A 25,642-nucleotide genomic window follows, 5' to 3' on the forward strand; every position below is an offset into this window, starting at 1 on the left:
TTCCTCATCTGTAAAATAGGGATTGTAATTATATCTACTTCATAGGGTTCTTGATGTAAATATTAAATAACATAAAACATGGAAAGCATTTAGCAGTGCCTAGTTCATAGCAGTGCTTGATAAATGTTAGCTGTTGCTATTTGGGGGCACTGTGCATTTTCTGAACATTTCTGAACAATGTTTACTAAATATATGTAGTACCCATTTTCAAGTATATTTAGATGCTTCTCTGGGGATGAAAAAATAGAAATTAAATATAGTACAGGATTCACAATAGTTTTCTGTCCTTTTTGTCTAGTCAGGAGTTTAAAAAGTATAATGAAATACTTCCATGTGGCTGGGGTATTTATGAAAGTTTTTTACCTAAACAAACAATTGTCATATTAGTTTATAATTTCCATGAGGGCAAAGGCCTTGTCTTTCTTACATTTCTCTGTATCTCCACCACATGGTACATGTGATAGACACTCAGTAAATACTTGTGTGTTTATTGTTTGTGAATGAATAAATGAAAAAATATTCACATTGTTGAAAACCACTATGGATGGTGGGCGCTTATCACTGGCTTGATTATGGCAACATTAGCAAAAAAGAGTGCAGTATTTTAGAAACTAGATTTCAAGAGTCTCAACCTTTCAGTGGCCTTGAACTATCCAGAGAGCACTTTATGGGTTAAAATTGCTAAATGATAACAGAGAAAAATGGGAGCCAGAGTTGTCCACCTCTCCTGAGGATGAGAACAAACAATCCTGCAGCAGATACCGTGTGATTGGTTACATGAGGAAAAATCTGGCAGCCTTCAGATTACTTTGCAGCTGGGGACTCCCATCATCATGCTCAAGTGTATAGATGGGCACACCAAAACACACACGCGCAGGTGCCCTCCACTTTACACAAGAAGCAAATGTAAATGAATCTTGTTTTCAGTGATTTAGAGAAACAATGTAAATGACCCGTTACTCATCTGCTTCTAAAAGCAAAAAGTCCTTCTTCGGTGGTAGTATTTGCACTCTCATTTGTAAATGTTGGAAGCTGAAAGTTTTGTATTTGAGTTGGCTTTAAGCTTCACACATCTGTGTAAACGGACCTTCTGTTGTTGGGAGGAGAATTTGGATTTTCTTTGTAGATAGAGTTGGCAATTTTTTAGAGAAGCATTTACTACTAAGTCATGAGAAATAATCAGTGGTGCATAATTAGAGAGGGGAACAGGGAGAAGAAATGGTGAGCTGGATGTAGGGTCATGCCCCATTTAGTAACTGTTAGTTTCCCACTTAGGAGATACATCTTTTAGCTTCCAGATCCCACTCCAGTCTGAGTGTGTGATGTTGGCAAGTGAGGCAGAGAGTGTGACTCAGCTTACCCTCTATTGGGACAAGAGTTCACAGTAAATGTCGTTCAACAGTGACTTGGTCTGGCGGTACAGGTTATATTAATATTGAGAAGATAACTACACTAACTTTGTTTAGAGAATTATCCCCCAAGTTTAGAAGTTCCAAAGAAAGCATGTTATGTCACTTCCAGAAAAGTCTCAGGCTCCTCTGCTTGTGTGACCTTATCACTTGAATTCAGCTTGTGTCTGTAAGAGGGGACAGGTCCAGCCTGGCTGGCTGTCTAATTACTTTTACTTTTTTCACTGCAGTTTATTCAGGATGATAACATGGAGAAGCTTGAGGAAATTATTGAAAAATACCCTCGTGCCTTCCCTTTCTGGATTGGGCCCTTTCAGGCATTTTTCTATATCTATGACCCAGACTATGCAAAGACATTTCTGAGCAGAACAGGTAAGAAGAGGGGGAAATCTCTGGGACCTATTCCTCCTAGAAGTGAAATGCTTAAAACCCATAGGCAAGATTCCAAAGCAAAGATTGGTTGGAGGTCTTTAAGAGACTCAGGAGCAAGTATGGGGAGGTGACAGGTTTCCTACCAATACTGAAGGGGATTCCCATGTCCTCCCCAGTCCCTTGTCTTATTCAGGACTGCATGGGCATGTTGAGGTCAGTGTAACTTAAAACCCAGCTGGCATTACCAGACTTGCCAGGCAAGGCTTCCCTTGCCTTCTCTGGGTTTGTTTTGTTTTGTTTTGAGATGGAGTCTCACTCTGTCGCCCAGGCTGGAGTTCAGTGGCGCGATCTCATCTCACTGCAAGCTCCGCCTCCCGGGTTCACACCATTCTCCTGCCTCAGCCTCGAGTAGCTGGGACTATAGGTGCCTGCCACCATGCCTAGCCAATTTTTTGTATTTTTAGTAGAGATGGGGTTTCACCATGTTAGCCAGGATGGTCTCGATCTCCTGACCTTGTGATCCGCCTGCCTCGGCCTCCCAAAGTGCTGGGATTATAGGCATGAGCCACCGCGCCCGGCAGCCTCTGTGGATTTTATGACTTCACTGTCAGCAACACTTCCCATTCCTACCGCTGGTTTCCAGCATAAGTCTCAAGAGGGTGGGAAATCAGCAGTAACTCTACCTCTGGTGGTTCAGTATGTAAGCCTGAATGTTAGGTCCTTAATTTACCCATCAAACCTTTTGATTATGATCCAAATTTTAGCTTTCCTCTCCACATATTTCTTAACTACGTCCCCTTTTCAGGTATGAGTCATCTACCTCCCCCACCCAATCCTTTTTTAAGGCTTTCATTGAGGATTATTTCATAGCATAATACTAAAATGTCCAGTTTTTGCCCTGTCAACTTTGTAAAATGAAGGTTTTTATCTTTCAGTGTTTCCTGTGCATTGTATCCACCACTCCTAATGAAACCTAATAAAAGAAGAGCATTGTCCTGACTATCTCCATGTTTCCAGTCCCCCTGCTCTGATTTGTCTCATGTTCACCTGTTAAGGACAAGAACAGTAGAACACCTCCACTTTGGGGTTCACAAAAACACCAAGAGGCATTGGCACCTCAGTACCTGGTGTCTGCTGGCCTCCACTCTGATCCTTAATTTGCCTTCTGTAAAGGATATATGTTGTCCCAACTCTGGTTATGGAAACTTTGCAACCTTCAGGCAAACTCTCTTTCTGTTGGAGGAAGTGTAAACGAGGGAAGAATCAGGGTTTCTGTACTTGCCTGCCTCATAGGGCTGTTCTCTGAAACTGAGCCAGGACTAACACAGGTCTTTCCCTAGGCTGCCAAAGGCAGCAGGAAGTAAGCCCTGGGCTCTCTTTTGCTCACTATTTGTGGTTGGTGCAGGGAAACGCAGAAAACCAGAAAACCGTCACCAACTTGAACTGATAATGAAAGCTCCCTCTAATGATGTCTTTTGTTTCTTCTGCTTGACTCTGCAGATCCCAAGTCCCAGTACCTGCAGAAATTCTTACCTCCACTTATTGGTATGTATGTGCAAATGAGAGGTATAGCCCACTCTCATTCAGAGTCCCCTTTCCATAGTAGAGCATGCCAAAGGAACTGAAATCTGAATTCAAAAGCATAAAGAGTGTAAGGTAGAGCTATACTGTTATCTAGGGGAAAGATTGAAGGAGAGCTCTAAGGTCAACACAACACCACTTCCCAGAAAACTTCTTCATCCATTTCTCTCCCACAAAGTCTTCTTCTCAAGGCAGCAAATATGTGAATCTGTCCCCTCTCTCTTTAAAACTGCAGCCTCGGCCGGGCATAGTGACTCATGCCTGTAACCCCAGCACTTTGGGAGGCTGAGGTGGGAGGATCACTTGAGGTCAGGATTTCGAGACCAGCCGGGCCAACATGGTGAAATCCCATCTCTACCAAAAATACAAAAATAGCCAGGCGCGGTAGCACGTGCCTGTAGTCCCACAACTTGGGAGGCTGAGGCATGAGAATTGCTTGAACTCAGGAGGTGGAGGTTGCAGTGAACTGAGATCGTGCCACTGCACTCCAGACTAGGTGACAGAGCAAAACTCTGTCCACAACCCCCACCAAAAAAAATCTACCCAAACTGCAGTCTCACCACCCCATTCTTGTTTTCTTTATCCTTCTCTCTCGTTTTCTTGGATGTTTTCCTTTCTTTTTGGAGTTCCTTTATTTCCACATGTAAATCAGTAAAATTTTGCTCTAGAGTTTGGCAATATTCTGTCAGCTGATAAATTAAGCTCTTTAATTACATAATTGGTATTTATGTTAAACAAGACATGAATTAAAGAAAAGAATATAGGCTTGTATTAGGAACCACTTAGATTTGAATCTTGCCCCCTCCTGCACTGACTGGTTAAATATGATCTTAGGGAAGCCATTTAATCTCTCCCTATCTTAGTTTCCTCATCTTTGACAATAAGGTTGAGAGTCACTTTGCTGGGCTGTTATGAGGATTAAATGAAATACATATTTTTAGCACTAAATGTAATGGCTACCATTGTATGAGTGACAGATCATGCATCATGAGCCTGGCATGTTGTAAGCACTCAATGAATGGTATCAATTATGTATTAATAAACTTTAAAGTCCTTTTAAAGTCAAATCCTAATGACCAGTCTGGCAGTAGAAGATTGTGAAGCATTAGCCTTAATTAAGTATTTCCACATAGTATCATTCCCAGACCTGCGCTCAAGGAGGGAATATCAGAAGACAGAGTGGACACTCTTGTCTATTTCCTTGTGAATTTATGTTCATCATATAGTTTATGGATTGGTTTGGAGTGGAAAGGAAAGGAATTTACTTGCTGTATTACTAGTGTGAGCTAGGGAGAAGGTTGGCTACCTTAGGTATTCACTTTCAGTTAACCTCCACAGCAACACAGGGAAAAAGGTATTTAGTATCATAGTTCGTTGTTGAGAAAACTAAACCTCACGAAGTTGAAGTCACTTATTCAGTTACTACATAGGTAGCAACTGGTGATTTCAGAATTAGCATGCTCATCTTATAAGGCTTTGAAATTTATTAGACTTTGAAACTTTTTCTCACAGTATTAAATACATCCATCCCAGAAGTAAGCTTCTAAATTCACCTTCATCTATTAAATTGCATTGTATATTAATACAAGTGCTACTTTGATATTCCACTATTTCATGACTGCCTGTAGGTCATGGTTACTCCACACTGCCTGTGTTCCTCATCTCTCCTTCATCTCATCTGATTAAATGGCATAAGGTTTTCCGCCTTTTATTTCTCAAGGGAAAGGACTGCTGGCTCTAGATGGACCCAAGTGGTTCCAGCATCGTCGCCTGCTAACTCCTGGATTCCATTTTAACATCCTGAAAGCATACATCGAGGTGATGGCTCGTTCTGTGAAAACGATGCTGGTAAGTGAAGGGGAAAAGTGCTCTGGTGCATTGCAAAATGCTCCCAGCAATGGACAATATTAGGTTAATGTTTCGTGGGCCATGAAAATTAAAATTCAGTTTCTAAAAATTTAACAAATGTACAAGTACTCATTGAACAATAGGTGTCTAAAAATTTGTTATGTTCTTTGGGTGATAATATTAATAAAAAGAAGATCCGGTCCTCTGTCTTAAATATATTTTGAGATTTTATGGCAGCAAACCAGGTACCAAATGGTGACAGTTAGATAGTAAGTGCTATAGGTGTGTTTCATGGACAGCAGGTCTGTACAAACTTACCCCAAAGTCTGAGGAAACCGAGAGGCTGAAGAAAAAGGCTGACAGATTATTAAAAAGAAACATTCAATAGAGGCTTTCAAACAGAAACCTTGGCTGTTTCACACAGTGGTGACACAAGATGTTGGATCCCTGTGCCATTACCCTCCAGACCCAGGAATTATAGACCATGGGGAGGGGCACACATGCTTCAGAGGAAATTATTAATAGTAAGAACTTGCCCTGAGGGCAAGATTTATTGTAAGTACATGCTCTTACACAAGGAACAATAGATAAACTGGAAATCTCAGAGCATTCCTGGAACTAAAGTTAATTGGAAGTCAAGAAGGTAGATTAGCTTCCAAGATGGAGTTGTGTTAACCTCCGCAAAGTGACAGGCAAGGGTGGCAGAAGCAGCTATAACAGCTTCAGATTCAGAGGAAACTCAAATTTGCCATGAAATATAAGCTGGACTTGAATATGTAGGTAATATGAATGAGAGTATTCAAGGCAGAGTGAGGGAGCATGAACAAAGGTTTGGAGATTGGCATAGACTTGCAATGGCTATAAAGAACCAAGCAAAAGAGAATGTCTGTATTAAAGTTGCAGATGTGAATTTCCTCTTGTAGTTGGTGGAGGATCACTAGGCCCTGACCTACACCTTTCAAAGGGGCGGAAGAACATTATAGGGAAACATTCCTGTGAGTGGTCTCGGATTTACAAATGAGTTCCACTCCAAAACTCTATTTATACAATGGCTTTGATTTTTAAATCTTATTTATTTTGAAATCAGACAAGTTATTCACTAATACACTTTCATCATAGACACTTCAAATACCACAAACAAAAGCAAAGTTTTCCTCTCACTTCATGTGCAAACCCATCCCTGTTCCCATACAAACCACTGTTAACAGCTCAATGATTGGGTTCTCAGCCAAACTCACAGAAGCAGTTTGAACCCGAAGTCAGCCAGGATTGTGGTGAAAACATCAGTGTGAGTTCTCAAGGCAGAGACCCAGAGACTGCGGCGCAAGCTAGTGAGAGAGTAGAGCATCCTTTTCTGATTCTAGCGCTGTTCAGCTGCAGCACAATTTCAGATCCTCCAGTGATTGCACTGGAGCTGCACTGGAGTTTTCTCTCTATTTCTCGGAGCGCTTCCTCCCCTCCTCATTTCTCAGCCACATATTTCTGTGGGATTTTCCTCACACTTCCTTCCTCTGCTGAATCATTCCAGAGTTTCTCAAGCTTGGAAGCCTCCCTCCTGTTCTCATTTCTTCTAAATTCACCATTTGCTCTCAGTAAAACTTACATAGTTGAGATAAAAGCTCTTTGACTAGACAATTTTTTTCTTAGGGAAAAGTTTTTAAAATTCTCTTTGCCTTTGTGGTTGCTGCGTCTCTGAAATTTTAAAAGTTCAGGTTGACCGATAGGTCTTAAGCTAGGGGCTAGGTGCTTAAGACCTATTGGTCAACCTGAACTTTTAAAATATCAATTTATTTGAATTTTTACAAAAAGTATGCTTATTATACAAATACATTTTCAACCAAGGACTTTGTGACAGTTTTAAAATGTCAGGCAAAGCATTTCAAGCAGTATGAGTAGGTCTTTTTGCGGGGAAGTTAAACTAGGTCAGGCTTCGCTGGGGGCAGCTCCCTGTAGCACCTCCTCTCCACACTTGCTCCATTTCCCACTTTTGAATCCAAAATGTTTTTGAAAATGTTCTGAGTTTATTTTAAATGTGGCTATGGTGGTTGAGAGCAGTGGCAGGGCATCTAGCAAGTTTGGAATTGAAGATGGAGGAAGCCCTGGGGTAAACCCCTTGGAATTATGGGTCTTGTGTCAATGATTGTTTTAATGGAACTCTGGTCTGTTTGAAAGCAGAGTTATGGTAATAACTGAAAAGCCACAGATCTTTAACTCAGCCATTTACCATATATGCAGGTTTCTCCATGCTCCTTCTCACTCCGCTGGGTGTATTTTTCCCTTCCTCATGCCCTGAGTAAGCACATAGCTTATTTACTCATGTGACCTTTGGTTCCTGCTGGGTCAGGTTTGTCTGCCTTAAATCATAAAAGCAGGGCCAGGCAGGAGCCTTCAAATGCAGGCAATTTGGTCATGGTGGTGGTGATGATGCTGACCTTGACCTCCTGTACCAGGATAAGTGGGAGAAGATTTGCAGCACTCAGAACACAAGCGTGGAGGTCTATGAGCACATCAACTTGATGTCTCTGGATATAATCATGAAATGCGCTTTCAGCAAGGAGACCAACTGCCAGACAAACAGGTCAGTGGTGGGAGAGCAAAAAAGATATTTCTACACATTTTCTAAGTTGTTTATTAACGCATTATCCCAACTTTCTCTTCTAGCACCCATGATCCTTATGTAAAAGCCATATTTGAACTCGGCAAAATCATATTTCACCGCTTGTACAGTTTCTTGTATCACAGTGACATAATTTTCAAACTCAGCCCTCAGGGCTACCGCTTCCAGAAGTTAAGCCGAGTGTTGAATCAGTACACAGGTATTTGCTGGGTTTGGGTTGCCCACATCCATATGCTGTCATGATTGTACTGTGTCTGTCTAGAGGGATAAACCTTAATGTAACGAGAGAAAGAATCTTTGTTATTAATGGAGCTTTTTTATAGACACTGCTCCAAAGAAATTTGACTTGAGTCCTTTATAAGGCTTTGCTTCAACCATAGCAGTAAGTCTTATCAGAATTTTCATATATATATATATATATACTATTTTTACTGTGGATAATTATTATTAATAAAAATATAGGTAGGCACTTAAGACTTGAAAATATACATGGAATATGGCTTTTTGCACAGCGATTGCAGTAATAATAATGACAGGCTAAAACCATGCAACATAGGAATGGAGAGAGGAACAGCGTAAACATGGACGTGGACCTGAAAGAATCTTGATTCAAAAACAGTTTTAGCAAGCATAAACACAAAAGTTGAAATAGATTAAGCTTTTTAAGCAATTCAACATTACTTGTCATGAATGCCATAGTGGAAAATACTTATCAAGCAGTGAATTAATCCTTCATCAGCTCCACCACTTACTAGCAGTTACTAGTAAGTTACTTACTGCTTTGTTTCAGTGTCATCTAGAAAATGGAGATTAAAAAGCAACCGATCTCACAGGTTTGTTATGATGAGTGGGTTAATATATATAAAGCATTTAAGACAGTGCCTGGCACTGAATAGATGTTAAATATAAAGTATAATTATGTCAAATGTCTTTGCTTCCAGGAATTTTGCAAGACACACCAACATATGCACATTTACACATACATATATGCACACATGCACATAGATATTATAAAGAGGACACTCAGAGAAGCAGGTTATTGACAATTTAAAGCATAAATGGGCATTATAAATAGCAACTATTCCCAAGTCTTTCTGCGTCATGGCACACACAGAAAATGTTAATGTTTGTGTGCTTCATTGGAGTAAAGAGGAATGGATCTGGGGGAAGCTATACAGAACTTTGTAAAAAAAATCTTTACTTTTTAAATATTATACAATTATGATGAAAAAGTAAAATGCAAAGTATTCAGGAAAATAATATTTAAATGTTAAATTTATTCAAAATTTAAAACCTTTTCAATTTTTTTTTTTTTTTTTGAGATGGAGTCTCTCTGTGTCACTCAGGCTGGAGTGCAGTGGTGTGATCTCAGCTCACTGCAGCCTCCACCTCCCAGGTTCAAGCAATTCTCCTACCTCAGCCTTCTGAGTAGCTGGGATTACAGGCACCCGCCACCACACCTGGCTAATTTTTGAAAATTGTTTATTTTTATTTAGTCAAATTTATCAATATTTTATTTTATTGCATCTGGATTTTTAGTAATCACAAAAGCCATTCTCTATTCCAGGGTTTCTCAACCCTCAGCACTAATGGCCTCTTGGATTAGATAAGTCCGTATTGTCAAGACATGTGCATTATAGGATGTTTAGCTACATCCCTGACATCTACCCACTTGATGTAGTAGAGCTCTGATAGTTGTGGCAACCATAAATAACTCCAGACATTATTAAATGTTCCCAGGGCCAAAATTGCCCCCAGTTGAGAACCACTGCCCTGTACCCAGGTTGTAGAGAAAATTATTTATATTTTCTTGTGGTACTCGTATAATTTCATTCTTTTCGTATTTAAATCAGAGATCTAAACTCCATTTAGAATTTATTCCTATATATGGTATGAGGTATTGATCTAATTTTTCCAAATGTTTATCTAGTTGTCCCATCACCATTATTCAAAAGTTTATCTTTTCAAGTGATTTGAGATAACCATCTTTATCACATTCTAAACAGATACATGTACTGGTATCTATTTTGGATGAGAGTATATTTGGATGTTCTCTTATATTCCATTGATCTATCTACCAGTGTACTAGAATCACACTGTTTTAATTAAGGAGATTTTGTGGTTTTTTCCAACATTAATAGACCTTATTTTTAGAAAAGTTTTAGGTTTGCAAAAAAGTTCAGCAGAAAGTACAGAGAGTTCTCATATTACCCATGTAACAAACCTGTACATGTACCCCTGTATCTAAAATAAAATTTGAAATTTTTAAAATAGTAAATAAATATTACCTCTGTTCCATATTTTTGTTTTGTTTTTTTCTTTCAACTCCTTCAATTATAAATATATTGGCATTTCATTTCCTGCCTTCTATTTCATTCCATTTTATTTAATTAACTTTTCCATGAAGATAAAATATTAGACGGAGGAAGAAAAGAATGATTGGTCACTTGCATCTAAACTTGAAATCATCTTAATTTTATTGCCCACATACTGATAGAAACTATGTTTTTGATCTGTGTTGTTATCTTTGGAGCTTTGATCAAAAGTCCCTTTGATGGGAAAATAAACCATCTGTGAAAATGACATCTATTTAAACATCTGGAAATCAGGCAAGATTTGGAGCCATTAACCATTAACCATGGCTTGCTTTATAATTTATTTGACTTTGCTGTCACTTTGGTAATTGGAAACTATTTTTCTACCCAGATGCGATAATCCAGGAAAGAAAAAAATCCCTCCAGGCTGGGGAAAAGCAGGATAACACTCAGAAGAGGAAGTACCAGGATTTTCTGGATATTGTCCTTTCTGCCAAGGTGACTCTTCTAAATTTCTAAGCCTGCTCAAGTGGCCAGTTAATTATGTAAATAGGTGGGTAAGTGAGAATGGGATGGGGAGACAAGAATAAAACCGATTGACTAAGTTTAACCATACTTTGAATTGATGAGTGGCTTCATGCAATTTGAGACAAAGAGAGAATTCTGCAACTCTATCACTAGAGGAGGATTAGTAAAGACTAAACGAAGGATTTGACAAGTTTTGGGGATTGTCATATGGATACATGGATTTTAGGGGATCATGTAAAATGGTCACATGGTTAAACATACAAAATTGTGATGATAAGGTCCTGGGGAATCTGGGAGTTGAAGAGAATTTCTAGGGCCTACTGATTGAGGGCCCTCTTTGTAAGGCCTGCTTTTCTTATCTAACCTTGGTTCTCCTTTATTCTTTGGGCAGAATATGGTTTATATCACGTATTCGTCAAACTGAATTAAAATTTAAACCCCTATTGACAACTGATTTTTTTCCCTAAAATCATGATTGTGGTCGTATATCCAAACATTTATAAACTGGCATCTTATTTAAAATATCTGTATTGTACTTTCTAGGATGAAAATGGTAGCAGCTTCTCAGATACTGATGTACACTCCGAAGTGAGCATGTTCTTGTTGGGAGGACATGACTCCTTGGCAGCAAGCATCTCCTGGATCCTTTACTGCCTGGCTCTGAACCCTGAGCATCAAGAGAGATGCCGGGAGGAGGTCAGGGGCATCCTGGGGGATGGGTGTTCTATAACCTGGTAAGATCTGCACCCCTAAATTTTTCATCCTAGTTTTCCCCCTGAGATTTTGCTTTATTTTTTGCCCTGGTACCTTAGTGACCCTAGTGCCTCAGGATATGTATAGGTGAAACAGAAGAAGTAGGCTACTTTTCTGTTCTTTCTAAAGAGAGCTCCCTATTATTCTCTTTTGTCTTTTGGGCGGGGGGAAGTTTATCCATAAATTCTCTGTCATTGTTTTTCTAATCAATGGTGTGTGAAATGTCTTATTTCTTTATTTCACCTTGGCTGTGATGCATTGGAAATGAGGACTTGATCCCTATGCTGACACTTAGAACTTAAACAGTAGGGTTCAAGTGGAGTTCCTCTTCTGAGAGAGCTGAATGAGTAGCTACATTATCTAAGGCTCATTCTCAACATCTCCCATCCGCTTGTCACCAATTTTATTCCTTAGGATTGATTTTAGACTTCAGACATAATACTAGATGATATATACTATAGCTGAGTTGAGCAAATATGGACTGAGGACATTTTAAATACTGAGACTTTTTTTTATGACTATGATTTATTGTGGGCCCTGTCTTCGATGAGCTCATGGTCTAATACAGGAGACAGGAGACAGACCTCCAGATTGCAGTGTAGCATGATGAGGGCAATGACAGAGATATGTGCTGGCTAACACAAAGACACAGAAGACAAGTACCTACCCTGGCATGGGAGCTCAAGGAGATTTCCTTGGGTATATGACACTTAAGCTGACTATTACAGGGTAAGTAGGAGTTAGCCGGGTGGAAACTGTCATCTCTATTTTGCTAGACTTTAAGTATATCTTGCTGTTAATAAAGCCCAGGTTATGCTGTTTGCAAAGATAAAATATGTTCCTGACATAATCTGGTCAAAGGGACAGGAAGATGGAAATGCTAAGGACAACTCAGCAGCATGACCAGATAAAAAACACCATATTTCATATGCAGAAGTCAACTCAATTGGAACATTTGTAAAACCAAATTTGACATTATAAAAGTATATTAGAGATCTCATTTTATAAGGAAATAGAAGCCCTTTCCTGCCATAAACTAAAAGGTTTAATCTATATAGCACAAAATACAATGTTAAGTAATTATTTTTAATTTTTTTAACTGACAAAAATTGTGCATATACATGTTATATATATGTGTGTGTATATATATGATATACAACATGATATTTTGATATATGTACACATTGTGGAATGACTAAATCTATCAATGGACGTGTTCATTAACTCATACTTATTTTTTGTGATGAGGACATTTAAAATCTACCCTCTTAGCAATTTTCAAGTATACAAATTTTTATTAACTCCGATCACATATTGTACCATGCTTCTCCTAAACTTATTCCTCCTGTCTGACTGAAATTTTATATCCTTTGACTAACATCCCTGTAATCCCCCATTCTCCCACAGCCCCTGGTAACCACTGTTCTACCCTCTGCTTCTGTGAGTTCCATATTTTAGATTTCCACATGTGAGATCACGTGGAATTCATCTTTCTGTGCCTGGCTTATTTCACTTAGCATAATGTCCTCCAAATTCATCTCTGTTGTCATAAATGACAAGATATCCATCTTTTCTATGGCTAATGAATATTCCATTGTTTATATATATGCCACATTTTCTTTATTCATTTATCCAATGATGGACACTTAAGTTGATTCTGTATCTGGGCTATTGTGAATAATGCTGCAATGAACATGGGAATGTAGATGTCACTTCAACACACTGATTTCGTTTTGTTTGGTTATATATACAGAAGTGGAATGGCTGCATCATATGGTAGTTCTATTTTTAATTTTTTGAGGAAACTCCATACCATTTTCCATATGGCTGTACTAATTTACCTTTTTCTCCACATCCTCACCAACATTTGTCTTTTTGGTGATAACCATTGTAATGAGCATGAGGTGATGTCTCATTATGGTTTTAATTTACATTTCCCTGATGATTAGTGATGTTGAGCATTCTTTTATATACCTGCTGGCCACTCATATGTCTTCTTTTTAGAAATGTTATTTTAGGTTTTTCTGATTTTTAAATCAAGTTATTTGTTTTCTTGCTATTGACTTGTGTGAGTTCCTCATATATTTTGAATATTAACCCCTTATCAGAGATATCATTTGCAAACATGTTCTCCCATCCTTTAAATTGTCTCTTCACTATGTTGATTGTTTCCTTTGTTGTGCAGAAGCTTTTTAGTTTGCTGCAAAACCATTATCTATTTTTTCTTCTGTTGACTATACTTCCAGAGTGGTATCCAAAAAATCATTGCCAAGAATAATATCAAGAAGCTTTCCATATGTTTTTTTTCTAGTAGTTTTATAGTTTCAGGTCATGTGTTTAAATCTTTAATCCATTTTGAGTTGATTTTTGTATATGGAGTGAGATAAAGGTCCACTTTTATTCTTCTACTAGTGCATATCCAGTTTTCTCAACAGCATTTATTGAAGATACTGTCCTTTCACCACTGTATGTTCTTGGCACCTTTGTAGCTCAGTTGACAATAAATGTGTGGGTGTATTTCTGGGCTCTTCATCCTGTTTTATTAGTTTATATGTCTCTTTTTTTAGAAACACTGTGCTGTTTTGGTGACTACAGCTCTGTAGTCAATTTCAGATCAGGTAGTACGATGCCTCCAGCTTTGCTCTTGTTGCTCAAAATTGCTTTGGCTGTTTGAGTTTTTTTGATTCCATCAAATTTTAGGGTTTTTTTTTTTTTTTCAATTACTGTGAATAATGCCATTGGAATTTTGATGGATTGCACTGAATCTTTGGGTAGTGTGGATATTTTAACAGTATTAATGCTTCCAATTCATGAACACAGGGTATTTTTCAACTTGTGTTTTCTTCAATTTCTTTCACCAGTGTTTTCGTCTTAATTTAATTGTTTTATTTCCCTAGATTTTGGGATTTGGGGGTAACAAGTGGTGTTTGGTAATGAGTAAGTTCTTTAGTGGTGATTTGTGAGATTTTGGTGCACCCATCACCCAAGCAGTATACACTGTACCCAATTTGTAGTCAGTCTTGTATCCCTCACCCCCCTCCCACCATTTCCCCCAAGTCCCCAAAGTCCATTGTATCATTCTTATGCCTTTGCATCCTCATAGCTTAGCTCCCACTTAGGAGTGAGAACATATGATGTTTGGTTCTCCATTCCTAAGTTACTTCACCTAGAATATTGGTCTCATTTCCATCCAGGTTGCTGCAAATGCCTTTATTTTGTTCCTTTTCATGGCTGAATAGTATTCCATTGTATATACATCCTACAATTTCTTTATCCACTATTGATTGATGGGCATTTGGGCTGGTTCCATATTTTTACAATTGTGAATTGTGCTGCTACAAACATGCAGGTGCAAGTGTCTTTTTCATATAATGACTTCTTTTCCTCTGGGTAGATACCCAGTAGTGGGATTGCTGGATCAAATGGTAGTTCTACTTTTAGTTCTTTAAGGAATCTCCACACTGTTTTCCATAGTGGTTGTACTAGTTTACATTTCCACCAGCAGTGTGGAAGTGTTCCCTGTTCACTATATCCACACCAACATCTATTATTATTTGATTTTTTTATTATGGCCATTCTTGCAGGAGTAAGGTGGTATTGCATTGTGGTTTTGATTTGCATTTCCCTGATCATTGGTAATGTTGAGCATTTTTTCATATATTTGTTGGCCATTTGTACATCTTCTTTTGAAAATTATCTATTCATGTCCTTTGTCCATTTTTCATGGGATTTTTTTTTCTTGCTAATTTGTTTGAGTTCCCTGTAGATTCCGAATATTAGACCTTTGTTGGATGTATAGGTTGTGAAGATTTTCTCCTACTCTTTGGGTTGTCTGTTTACTCTGCTGATTATTTCTTTTGCTGTGCAGAAACGTTTTAGTTTAATTAAGTCCCACCTATTTATCTTGTTGTTGTTTTTATTGTTTGGGGTTGTTTTGTTTTGTTTCAGCTTGGTTTTCCATCTGCTTTTGGGTTCTTGTCATGAAATCTTTGCCTAAGCCAATATCCAGAAGGGTTTTTCTGATCTTCTAGAATTTTTACGGTTCAGTTCTTAGATTTAAGACTTTGATCCATCTTGAGTTGATTTTTGTATAAGGTGAGAGATGAGAATCCAGTTTCATGCTTCTACATGTGGCTTGCCAATTATCCCAGCACAGTTTGTTGAATAGGGTTAATATTTGCTTTATATATTTAGGTGTTCCTATTTGGGGTACATATTTATTTACAACTATCATATCCTCCTGATTGATTTACCCCTTTCTCATTATATAATGGTCTTCTTGTCTCTTTTTACAGTCTTTGTCTTAAAGCCTAATTTTTCTGATAAAAGTTAAGCTACCTTTGCTCTCTTTTGGTTTCTATTTGGATGGAATATTTTTTCCAACCCTTCATGTTCACTCTGTGTGTGTTCTTAAAGATGAAATGAGAATCTGTAGAGGCATATGCTTGGGTCTTGTTTTTTTTTTTTTTTTCATTCATTCAGCCACTCTTTTGATTAGAGAATTTAATTCATTTGTATTCAAGGTAATTATTGACAGACAAGGACTTACTACTGCCGTTTTGTTAATTGTTTTCTTGTTGTTTTATAGATCTTTTGTTCCTTTCTTCCTCTCTTACTCTTTTCCTTTGTGATTAGGTGCTTTTCTCTAGTGATGTACTTTGATTTTTACTTTTTATCTTTGGTTGCTCTACTGTAGGTTTTTGCTTTGTGGTTACCATGAGGCTTACATGAAGCATAGTTATAAAAGGCTATTTTAAACTGATAGCAGCTTAACTTTCCACACTTAAAAAAACCTATACAGTTTTACTCTGCCAACTGCCCTCCATTTTAGGTCTTTGATGTCATAATTTACCTAGTTTTGGAGATGTGTCCCCTGATTTTGTATCCCTTAACAAATTATTGTAGCAACAGTTATTTTTATAGTTTTGGCTTTTAACTTTATACTAGAGACAGAAGTAATTAACATACCACCACTACGTTATTAGGGTATTCTAAATTGACTATGTATTTACCTTTACCAGTGAGATTTTTGTTTTCAGTTTTCATGTTGTTAATTAGTATTCTTTCATTTGAACTTGGAAAATTCATATTAGTGTTTTTTTGTAAGGTGGTTCTAGTAGTGGTGAACACCCTCAACTTTTGTTTATCTGGAGATGTCTTTACCTCTCCTACATTTTGGAAGATAACTTTTGTTCCATGATTGAAATGGCAAAATTGGTTTTTTAATTATGCAAAGTGCCAGGGTAAACAGAATTACTCTTTTTTTTTTTTGAGACCAAGTTTCGCTCTTGTTGCCCAGGCTGGAGTGCGGTGGCATGATCTCGGCTCACTGCAACCTCTGCCTCCCGGGTTCAAGCAATTCTCCTGCCTCAGCCTTCCTGAGTAGCTGGGATTACAGGCACGTGCCACCATGCCTGGCTAATTTTGTATTTTTAGTAGAGACGTGGTTTCACCGTGTTGGCCAGGCTGGTCTCAAACACCTGACCTCAGATGATCCACCCACCTAGGCCTCCCAAAGTGCTAGGATTACAGGCGTGAGCTACTGCGCCCAGCCAGAATTACTCTTATTTATCCTGAGCTTGAGGAAGAAAGAATTCAAAATTAGAATTTCACATTACCTAATGGCCAAAGCCTGCATTCAAAATAAGTAATCCGAAAAACATATAAAAACACAGTAAGGTAAACAGACTATATGCAGTCATTTTATTGAACCAATCTAACTAGGTAGGATGCAAATTTAAAAAAAAAAAACAAAACTTTATTCTTCTCCCACTTACAAACTTTAAACTTGCTTTGTAGAGCAAGTCTCTGGGGAAAAATCCTGAGTGGGTCTCATAGAGTTCTCATTCATTTAAATCACAAGAACAGTCTTGTGTCAGTAATTAAACTGTCTGGCCCAGTGTGGTAATGAAACTTTCAAATGCTTATCCACTTGAGCTTTTCTTTCCATCCCGGCTTGGTACTTCTTTGGGCCTAGAAGCCAGCAATGGGCAAGGGGTTTATCGTTGACTTATTCTTACTGACCAGCTCCCCAATACCCAGCAGCTGCTGTTTCTGGCCCTTCCAGGAATAGTTTTAGGAGGAAAGGGGATAAGGAGTAAAGGGCTGGTAATATTGTGATCATACCAAAGGGCTTGGTGGATATTCCATGCTTCCCTTTCTCTCAAGGAGAGACACCCTTTCTTGGAGACTCTCTCACTAGAACTTTCCAGTGGTGATTCAGGGAACAAGAGAATCTTTGTCCTTAGGCAGAGTCTTTTTCAAGCTGGTCCCAGAGCTCTCCCTCTTGCCAGTTAATTGGTTCAAGGGCACAGTTGCACATCCTTGCCTTGCCTCTGCTACTGTCCTCTGCCTTTCTGTCTGTTCTGAGTTACAGCCTTTCACGTTAGTCCTGTACTCCCCAATCTCCAAGGAGCACAAGTCAAATCATCTAAGTGATTCTCTTGAAGCCTCTTGTTTAAGATGGGGGAAGCACCCTTCCTTTTCCATGGCACTCTGGCATTCCAACAACACTTTAAAGAATTTTTTCTCTCAAAATTCTTAAGCGTCTCCTCTTCAATCCTTCGCCATTTTTTTTGCATTATTACTTTATATGATGAACTAAGAGTTGCAAAACTGGTTTTCAGAAATCTCCTTAGCAAATGTTTTACTGGTAGTTTAGCAGCTCACTTTATAATAAAGATATATGATATATGTATTTGGTTCCTCTGCCTCTGGGGCCTCAGCTCACCCTAAAACAGAGAGTCCCATTTTAAAATTCTGTTACATAGCCCAGTGGCAAATTGGCTTTGACCTGAGGGTAATAATGACCAGGAACAAACATAGAACAGAAAAAAATTAAACTGGATATGATATCTGAGTCCCTTCCCTCCCTCATCCTCACAGGGACCAGCTGGGTGAGATGTCGTACACCACAATGTGCATCAAGGAGACGTGCCGATTGATTCCTGTCGTCCCATCCATTTCCAGAGATCTCAGCAAGCCACTTACTTTCCCAGATGGATGCACATTGCCTGCAGGTCTTTATGTTCTTTTCCTAAGCAGTTCCTAGAGGCTGTGGGATCCTGGAGACCACAGTGACAAAGATTAGTGAGTCTCTTAACACTTGGAGAAATCAAAAGATAATGCTAACGAGTGGCTTAGGTTTAATCACCTATGAGGAGCTCAGAGGATAATGCTTTGATCAGATGTGAATTTCAATGACTTTCCCAAAGGCACATAGCCAGTTGCAGCAAAGCTAAGCCCAGAATCCATGTCTCTGGAATCCAACCCAGGGTCTCTTCCATTATGGGACATCATTTCTAAGATAACCTTTGTTTGACTGAGTTTGAAACCCAGCTGAAATTTCATAGAAAATAGCACCAGTATCTTTATCTGAAAGACCAAGGGGGATCTTTGACCTCATAATCATATCACCTTTATAAATGTGCAACATTTAATAGTTCATATAGAGCCTTTAAACCCATTATCTCATTTTTCCCCTTGGAATCCAGTGTTAACAGATGCTTATACAATGACTTACAGTTTACTGAACACATTTAAATACTTTTGATGTGGCCAGAAATCCAAAGGGAGCCCCAGTGTATAGATGAGGTTAACTGATGTGCAGAGCTAGAACTCGTGCAGAGGCCCTGAGTCTGGAGCCTAGAGCTCTTTGGAACAACACAGGTTTTTGACCAGGGCTTATAGGAAGCAGAGGGGCCATGTGAGATATATTTTCACTTATCTGATTCAATGTTCTGTTAATTCATGTCTTAGGAAGCAAGCCAACAGGATTGCTTGTGGCAAACACCTACAGCCTGTTACTGTAACTTTGCTGACAGACCCAGAATTAATTTCTGGAAACTAGAATTATTTCTGGAAACCAAATAACCCTAGGATTCTCTCTCCTTTGTTTTGTACTCTGTTTCTCCCCAAACCACATGGATATTTGCCAAAATTCTCTCTACTTTCCATATGTGAACGGCACGAGTAGAAATTTGTCACTGTATCTGCATGATGGAATCACAGTTCTGTGCTTTTTTTTTCTTTTTTTGTTTTCCTCTCGAGATGGACTTTTGCTATGTAGCCCAGGATACAAGATAGTGGCATCATCTCTGCTCACATCTACCTCTGCCTCCCAGGTTTAAGAAATTCTCCTGCCTCAGCCTCCCAAGTAGCTGGAATTATAGGTGCACACCACCACGCCTGGATAATTTTTGTATTTTTATTAGAGATGGGATTTCACCATGTTGGCCAGGCTGGTCTCAAGCTCCTGACCTTGAGACCAGCCCTCCTCAGCCTCCCAAAGTAGTGGGATTACAGGCGTGAGCCACCGCGCCCAGCCAGTTCTGTGCTTTAATACCCAAACTGTCTCCAGGAGGAGCTTAATAGTCCATTAAGAGGTATTTAGGGCAGGCACAGTGGCTGATGCATATAATCCCAATATTTTGTGAGGCCAAGGTGGGAAGATTCCTTGAGGTTAGGAGTCTGAGATTAGCCTGGGCAACATAGGGAGACCCTGTCTTTACAAAAAAAAAAAATCACCAGGCATGGTATTGCATGCGTGTATTCCTGCCTACTTGGGGGGCTGAGGCAAGAGGATCACTTGAGCTCAGAAGTCGAGGTTACTGTGAGCAATGCTCACACCATTGCTCTCCAGCCTGAGTGACAGAGCCAGACCCTGACTCTAAACAAAAACAAAAAACAAATATTTAAGTAATTTCCAAACATAGCAGAAAACATAAGCATGGTTTATCACTTCGATATGACACCAACAGCTACTTAAGATAGAATCATGAATTAAGTAAATTGTTGTGTGGAAAGCTAAGGTGCCAACCCAAGCCGCATCTTCTTAGGTGTTCCTCACTGGTGTCATCAGCTACAGCAGGCAGAGCATTGCCAGGAGCTAGCTCTTCCCTTCAAGAACCAAAGTCTTGTTTAAGAGCAGTATAACAGTAGCCCACAACTTGCTGTTTCTCCTGCAATCTCTTTTATTTCCCTCCTTTCTCAGGGATCACCGTGGTTCTTAGTATTTGGGGTCTTCACCACAACCCTGCTGTCTGGAAAAACCCAAAGGTATGATTCTCTCTTGTACGTAAATACTTCCAAGAACTAATGCTGTGCAAGTCACTTTTTGGTAGCTAAGCACAGAAGTGGCTATATAATTAAGGGAAATGACACAAAGTAAACAAAAATAAACATAAAAGCCAAAAGAAATGTAGAACTATTCTATGTTCTTGAAACACTCTTGACGCGTATCAGTGATTTCTTTCACAAAAGCCACTAAGGTTTAAGATCTATTACATGTAATAGGAAGCTGGGGTGTATGTCTCTGTAACAGTTGGCCACATAATCATTTAGGCTTGATTTCTAAGTGGATGCACATCCATTTCTAGGTGGATGTATCTCCATAGTGAAAATAATACCACTTGCCATAGTACTTTTGTTTCCCTGGGTATCAGACAAATCAACTGGGAGGCTGTAAGGTCTGCAGGTATGAAGGTGCACTGCCCAGTGTAGTAGCCACGGGCCACATACGGCTACTGAGCACATGAAATGTGGCCAGTTGGAATTGAGTTGTGCTGTAAGTGTAAAATACGCGCTGGATTTTGAAGATGTAGTACCCTAAAAAATGTGAAACATTTCCTTTTAGTAATTATTTATATTGATTACAGGTTGGAATGAAAATTTTTGATTAAATAAACTCTATTAAGATTAATTTCACGTTTTAAAAATGTGGCCACCAGAACATTTTAAATTACACATGCAGTTCACATTATATTTCTCTTGATCAGTGCTAGGTAGTAGGTGAAGAAATGTGTTCATGTTGTTTTGGGGATGGTGGTGGGCTTGTCCTCTCATTTCAGGTCTTTGACCCCTTGAGGTTCTCTCAGGAGAATTGTGATCAGATACACCCCTATGCCTACTTACCATTCTCAGCTGGATCAAGGTGAGAACAATTTGACGTTGCTCAAAGTATCCAAAGATGTTTACTTGAGAGTAGTTTATTCCTATCAGCTCCTCAGCTCTATAAATTCTTCCAGGGAACCATAGATCTTGGTGCCTATTTGAGCCCCAAAGGATCAGTTAGTTTTACAAAGGACAATCCTATTCTCTGTCACCTCCTTTTTGGCTATGCCTCGAAAGCAGTCCCACAATGTAAGCTACTGCTCATAGGCTCAATGCAGTCCACCTTCAAAGCGAGATAAATAATTTCATGAGTAACTCCAACTGCCACCTTGTTATAGGGAAGGCATCATGTTGGAGCCTCCCAGCTCACATTCTCACAGTAAACAATTTCAGTCTAAAGTTCAAAAGTTTCAATGGCATTAAGTGGAAAAATGTCGCTTTACTGTGTACTTTAGACTTCTTGTGCTAGTATTTTAATATAGTCAGAAGACACATCATTTTTTCAAGTATCACTTTCTTTCCCTCTTGTCTTCAGGAACTGCATCGGGCAGCAGTTTGCCATGATTCAGTTAAAGGTGGCCATTGCTTTGATTCTGCTCCACTTTAGAGTGACTCCAGACCCCACCAGGCCTCCTACTTTCTCCAACCACTTTATCCTCAAGCCCAAGAATGGGATGTATTTGCACCTGAAGAAACTCTCTGAATGTTAGATCTCAGGGTACAATGATTAAATATACTTTGTTTTTAAGTTAAATTTACAGCTAATGATCCAAGCAGATAGAAAGTGATCAATGTATGGTGGGAGGATTGGAGGTTGGTGGGATAGGGGTCTCTGTGAAGCTACACATGATCCAAAATCATTTATAGGTACACAGTGTGTCAGCTAGATCTGTTTCTATATGACTTTGGGAGATCTTCAGATCTTTTCTGTTAAACTTTCACTACTGTTAATGCTATATACACCAATAGACTTTCCTATATTTTCTGTTGTTTTTAAAATAGTTTTCAGAATTACGCAAGTAATAAGTGCATGTATGCTCACTATCAAAAATTCCCAACACTAGAAAAGCATGTAGAATAAAAATTTTAAATCTCACTTCACATAGCCTAGATTCTATGCCCTGACCAATCCTACTGCTTTTCCTGAAAACAGAATAATTTGGTGTGCATTCTTTCAGCTGTTTCCTATACATTTTTTATGTAAAATACAGCAATGTGTTCATATAGATGTGATCATTCCTATATTGTTATTGATTTTTTCACCTAATAAAAATTCACCTTATCCCTTATCATGGCTTTATGGTATTCTGTAGTATGAATGTACTATAATTTATTTAACTATTTTCCTTATTGGGCATTTAAGTTATTTCTCGTTTTTTTAAAAACAGGTTTGTTGGCCATTTATGTTTATATTTGTTTTGTTCTCTGTGATTTGTCTGTACACTGTATGCTTGTTTTTCTGTGGAATTGTCTTTTTCTTATTGATTGTTATGGGTTCTTTATATATTATGGATAATAATCCTTGATTATAACTATTTTTTGTAATTTTTCCCATTCTGTCACTTTTCATAAAAAAATGTATTCATGATGTCTTTTACTATATAAAACCTTTTAAATTTTCATGAAGTAAGATACTTATATTTTTTAAGGTTTCTGGGTTTTGAGCCCTGGATAAGAAAGCCTTTATCTAGAATATTATATATTCTGCATATTTTCCTGGTGGTAATCTTGTACAGCCTAAAGGGGAATGTCTTCATAATTTCCAGATTCATCACTCATTTGAGCCTAATCAGAAATTTAGACTTGTCTTTAAGTGCAGGAGGAGGCCTTTGAAGGGCTTTCATCAGGTGAGATACGAGGTGAAGTACATTTTAAGCAAGTTTTACATCCATTATACGGAGAATAAGTAAGTGCATTAGAAGGGGCAAGAGTGGGGAAACAGGGAAACCAGTTAGGAAGCTGTTGCAATGTACAGAGGAGAGATGGTGGTGGCTTGGCAAGGGTGAAGTTGAAGGGAAATGAATGTGAAATGGATTTGGGTGGCATTTGGTAAAGAAGCTAGGACTCATTAATTGGAAATAGGTGGTTAGGGACTGGGAGAAATCTAAGATTAGGAAGACTAACCAAAGATATCCTATTTGATTATAGGAGCAGTTTTGACAGTACTTGTGACTGGTTTGCTCTCACTATGTAGTCATCAGTACTTTGCCTTGCTGGACATTTTGGTTATGACTAAATCCTATAGTAAAAGTGGTGTAGGCCCCTGAGGCATCTAATAAGGAGAGAGGCTAAGTATGAGAAAGAAGGTAGCTTGTGAGACCAAGAATTCCCTTAACCACATAGAAGAGTCACCATGCTTAGTGTGACAAAACTCATATCCTGCCAAGAGTTTATGAGGGGATAGAGAGGATTCAGTTCTCAAAGGTAGTGGCCTCAAATACCCCATATAAAAATATCTGGCAGGGTTCAAATAACTGATATAGATCCTATTTTCCTGTTGCCTTCTCTGTGTCCATATGCACTATTTGGAAAGATAACTGTATTAGCCTATTTTCACACCACTATAGAGATACTACCCAAGACTGGGTTATTTATAAAGAAAAGAGGTTTGACTCACAGTTCGGCATGGCTGGGGAGGCCTCAGGAAACTTACAACCATGGGAAAAGGGGAAGCAGGAACGTTTTACATGGCAGTAGGTGACAGAGCTAGCATTTGAAGAAGGAACCATCAAACACTTATAAAACCCTCAGATCTCCGGGTACTCACTATCACAAGCACAGCATGGAGGAAACTACCTCCATGATCCAGTCACCTCCCTCCCTCCACATGTGGAGATTACAGGTCCTTCCCTCAACACATGGGGATTACAGTGAGATTTGGGTGGGGATACAGAGCCAAACCATATCAATCACCAATAATTGGGGGCAGCTTTCCCTGACCACCAGTTTAATTTGTAACCTATGTCCAGCGCTTTAGCATGGAGTAAGGGTAAGTGGAAGCGTACAGCCCCTATGGTCATGTGTGCTTGGTGCATTCTAGAACTTACAGCAATAATTATATTTGTGGTGAGCCTTGCCATTTTCTTTATAAATTAACTCAGATGGCCCGCGGGAAATTTGAATGACTCTTGATTACTGAACTGTAAATGATGTGACACCCTTCCTAGTCAATACTACCCTTTATACTGCTTCTATTTTAAAGGACACATCCCAGTCCATGTTTAAAACATAAGCTATTTGTGGCAAAGGTGACTCAATGTCCCTTGAACATCCTTTCTCCACTCCTACAGAAATAGAAATGTTAGCTGAGCTCGTGGTTGCCATAATTCCCGGCGTCTCTTTCAATGAGATGTGTCATGTGACTAGATTTTGAGCAGAACTGTGAGCAGAAGTGATGTGTACAACAGCCAGCTAATATCTTCAAAAGGAAAAGTACATGCCTTCCCTTTTGCTTTTATCTCCTTCCCACTTTCGTAAAGGCGACTGGTGGTAGGAGCTAGAGCAGCTATCTTAGATCTTTCACTGAAAGCCATATATTGAAAAGAGCAGGACAACAGTGTAGAAGGAGCCTAGGTGCCAGGATGACCTTGTAGAGCAAACTACTTGACTACCTCTGGACCATCTAACTTCAAAAGACGTTTATGTAGGAGACAAATGAATTATTATCTTGTTGAAACTCCTCTATACAGGACCTTTTTGTTAAAGTAAGCTGTCAGCTGTTACTGGTGTGATCAGTGCTTTCTTTTCATTTCCTGTCTATCCTGATAATCAAGATCGGTTTGCTTTTACTTGGTACAAACAGTATATTTCTACTGTTTGTTTCAGGGCTGTTTAAAATAACAATGGAAAATTGCTGGACAATACCTATATTGTTACTGATTTTTTCACTTAATAAAAGTTACCTCATTCCTTATCATGGTTTCATGGTATTCTGTAATGAGAATGTACTGTAATTTATTTAACTATTTTCCTTATTTAATATTTAAGTTATTTAAAATTTTAAAAACATTTGTTGGCCATTTATGTTTATCTTTGTATTGTTCTCTGTGATTTATCGGTACACTATGTTTGTTTTTCTATAGAGTTGTCTTTTTCTTACTGATTTTTATGAGTTCTTTATATATTGTGGATAATAATCCTTGGTTATAACTCTTCTTTGTGATTTTTTCCCATTCTGTTACTTTTTATAAAAACCGTTAAGAGGTTCATGAGAAAAGAAAGGAGTAGTTTTCATTACCAAATATCCAGTTGTAAACCAGAAATGGAGGGGGTGGGCAAGCATCCTGAAGGAGCCACATAGGCTTGGACAAAATACTGTGACTCTTTCT

At 38.7% G+C, this 25,642-nt stretch overlaps 1 protein-coding gene across 2 annotated transcripts in view; it reads left to right on the plus strand.

Moving 5' to 3' along the window:
• CYP4X1 (cytochrome P450 family 4 subfamily X member 1) overlaps positions 1-22,603 on the plus strand; it is a 27,294-nt gene extending 4,691 nt beyond the window's left edge. The window contains exons 2-12 of one of the 2 annotated variants that reach the window (XM_015138942.3): positions 1,640-1,781; positions 3,282-3,326; positions 5,083-5,210; positions 7,661-7,788; positions 7,872-8,026; positions 10,534-10,640; positions 11,214-11,404; positions 18,309-18,442; positions 20,416-20,480; positions 21,272-21,354; positions 21,850-22,603. In XM_015138942.3, coding sequence (XP_014994428.3) covers positions 1,640-1,781; positions 3,282-3,326; positions 5,083-5,210; positions 7,661-7,788; positions 7,872-8,026; positions 10,534-10,640; positions 11,214-11,404; positions 18,309-18,442; positions 20,416-20,480; positions 21,272-21,354; positions 21,850-22,024 — 1,353 coding nt within the window. In that variant the 3' untranslated portion in view covers positions 22,025-22,603. The remainder of the gene's footprint in view (positions 1-1,639; positions 1,782-3,281; positions 3,327-5,082; positions 5,211-7,660; positions 7,789-7,871; positions 8,027-10,533; positions 10,641-11,213; positions 11,405-18,308; positions 18,443-20,415; positions 20,481-21,271; positions 21,355-21,849) is intronic. The other variant, XM_077958200.1, reaches the window with a different exon arrangement.
• The last annotated feature ends 3,039 nt before the right edge of the window (positions 22,604-25,642 follow it).

The sequence above is a fragment of the Macaca mulatta genome, chromosome 1 (genome assembly GCF_049350105.2).
Source record: "Macaca mulatta isolate MMU2019108-1 chromosome 1, T2T-MMU8v2.0, whole genome shotgun sequence".
NCBI classification, from domain to species: domain Eukaryota; kingdom Metazoa; phylum Chordata; class Mammalia; order Primates; family Cercopithecidae; genus Macaca; species Macaca mulatta.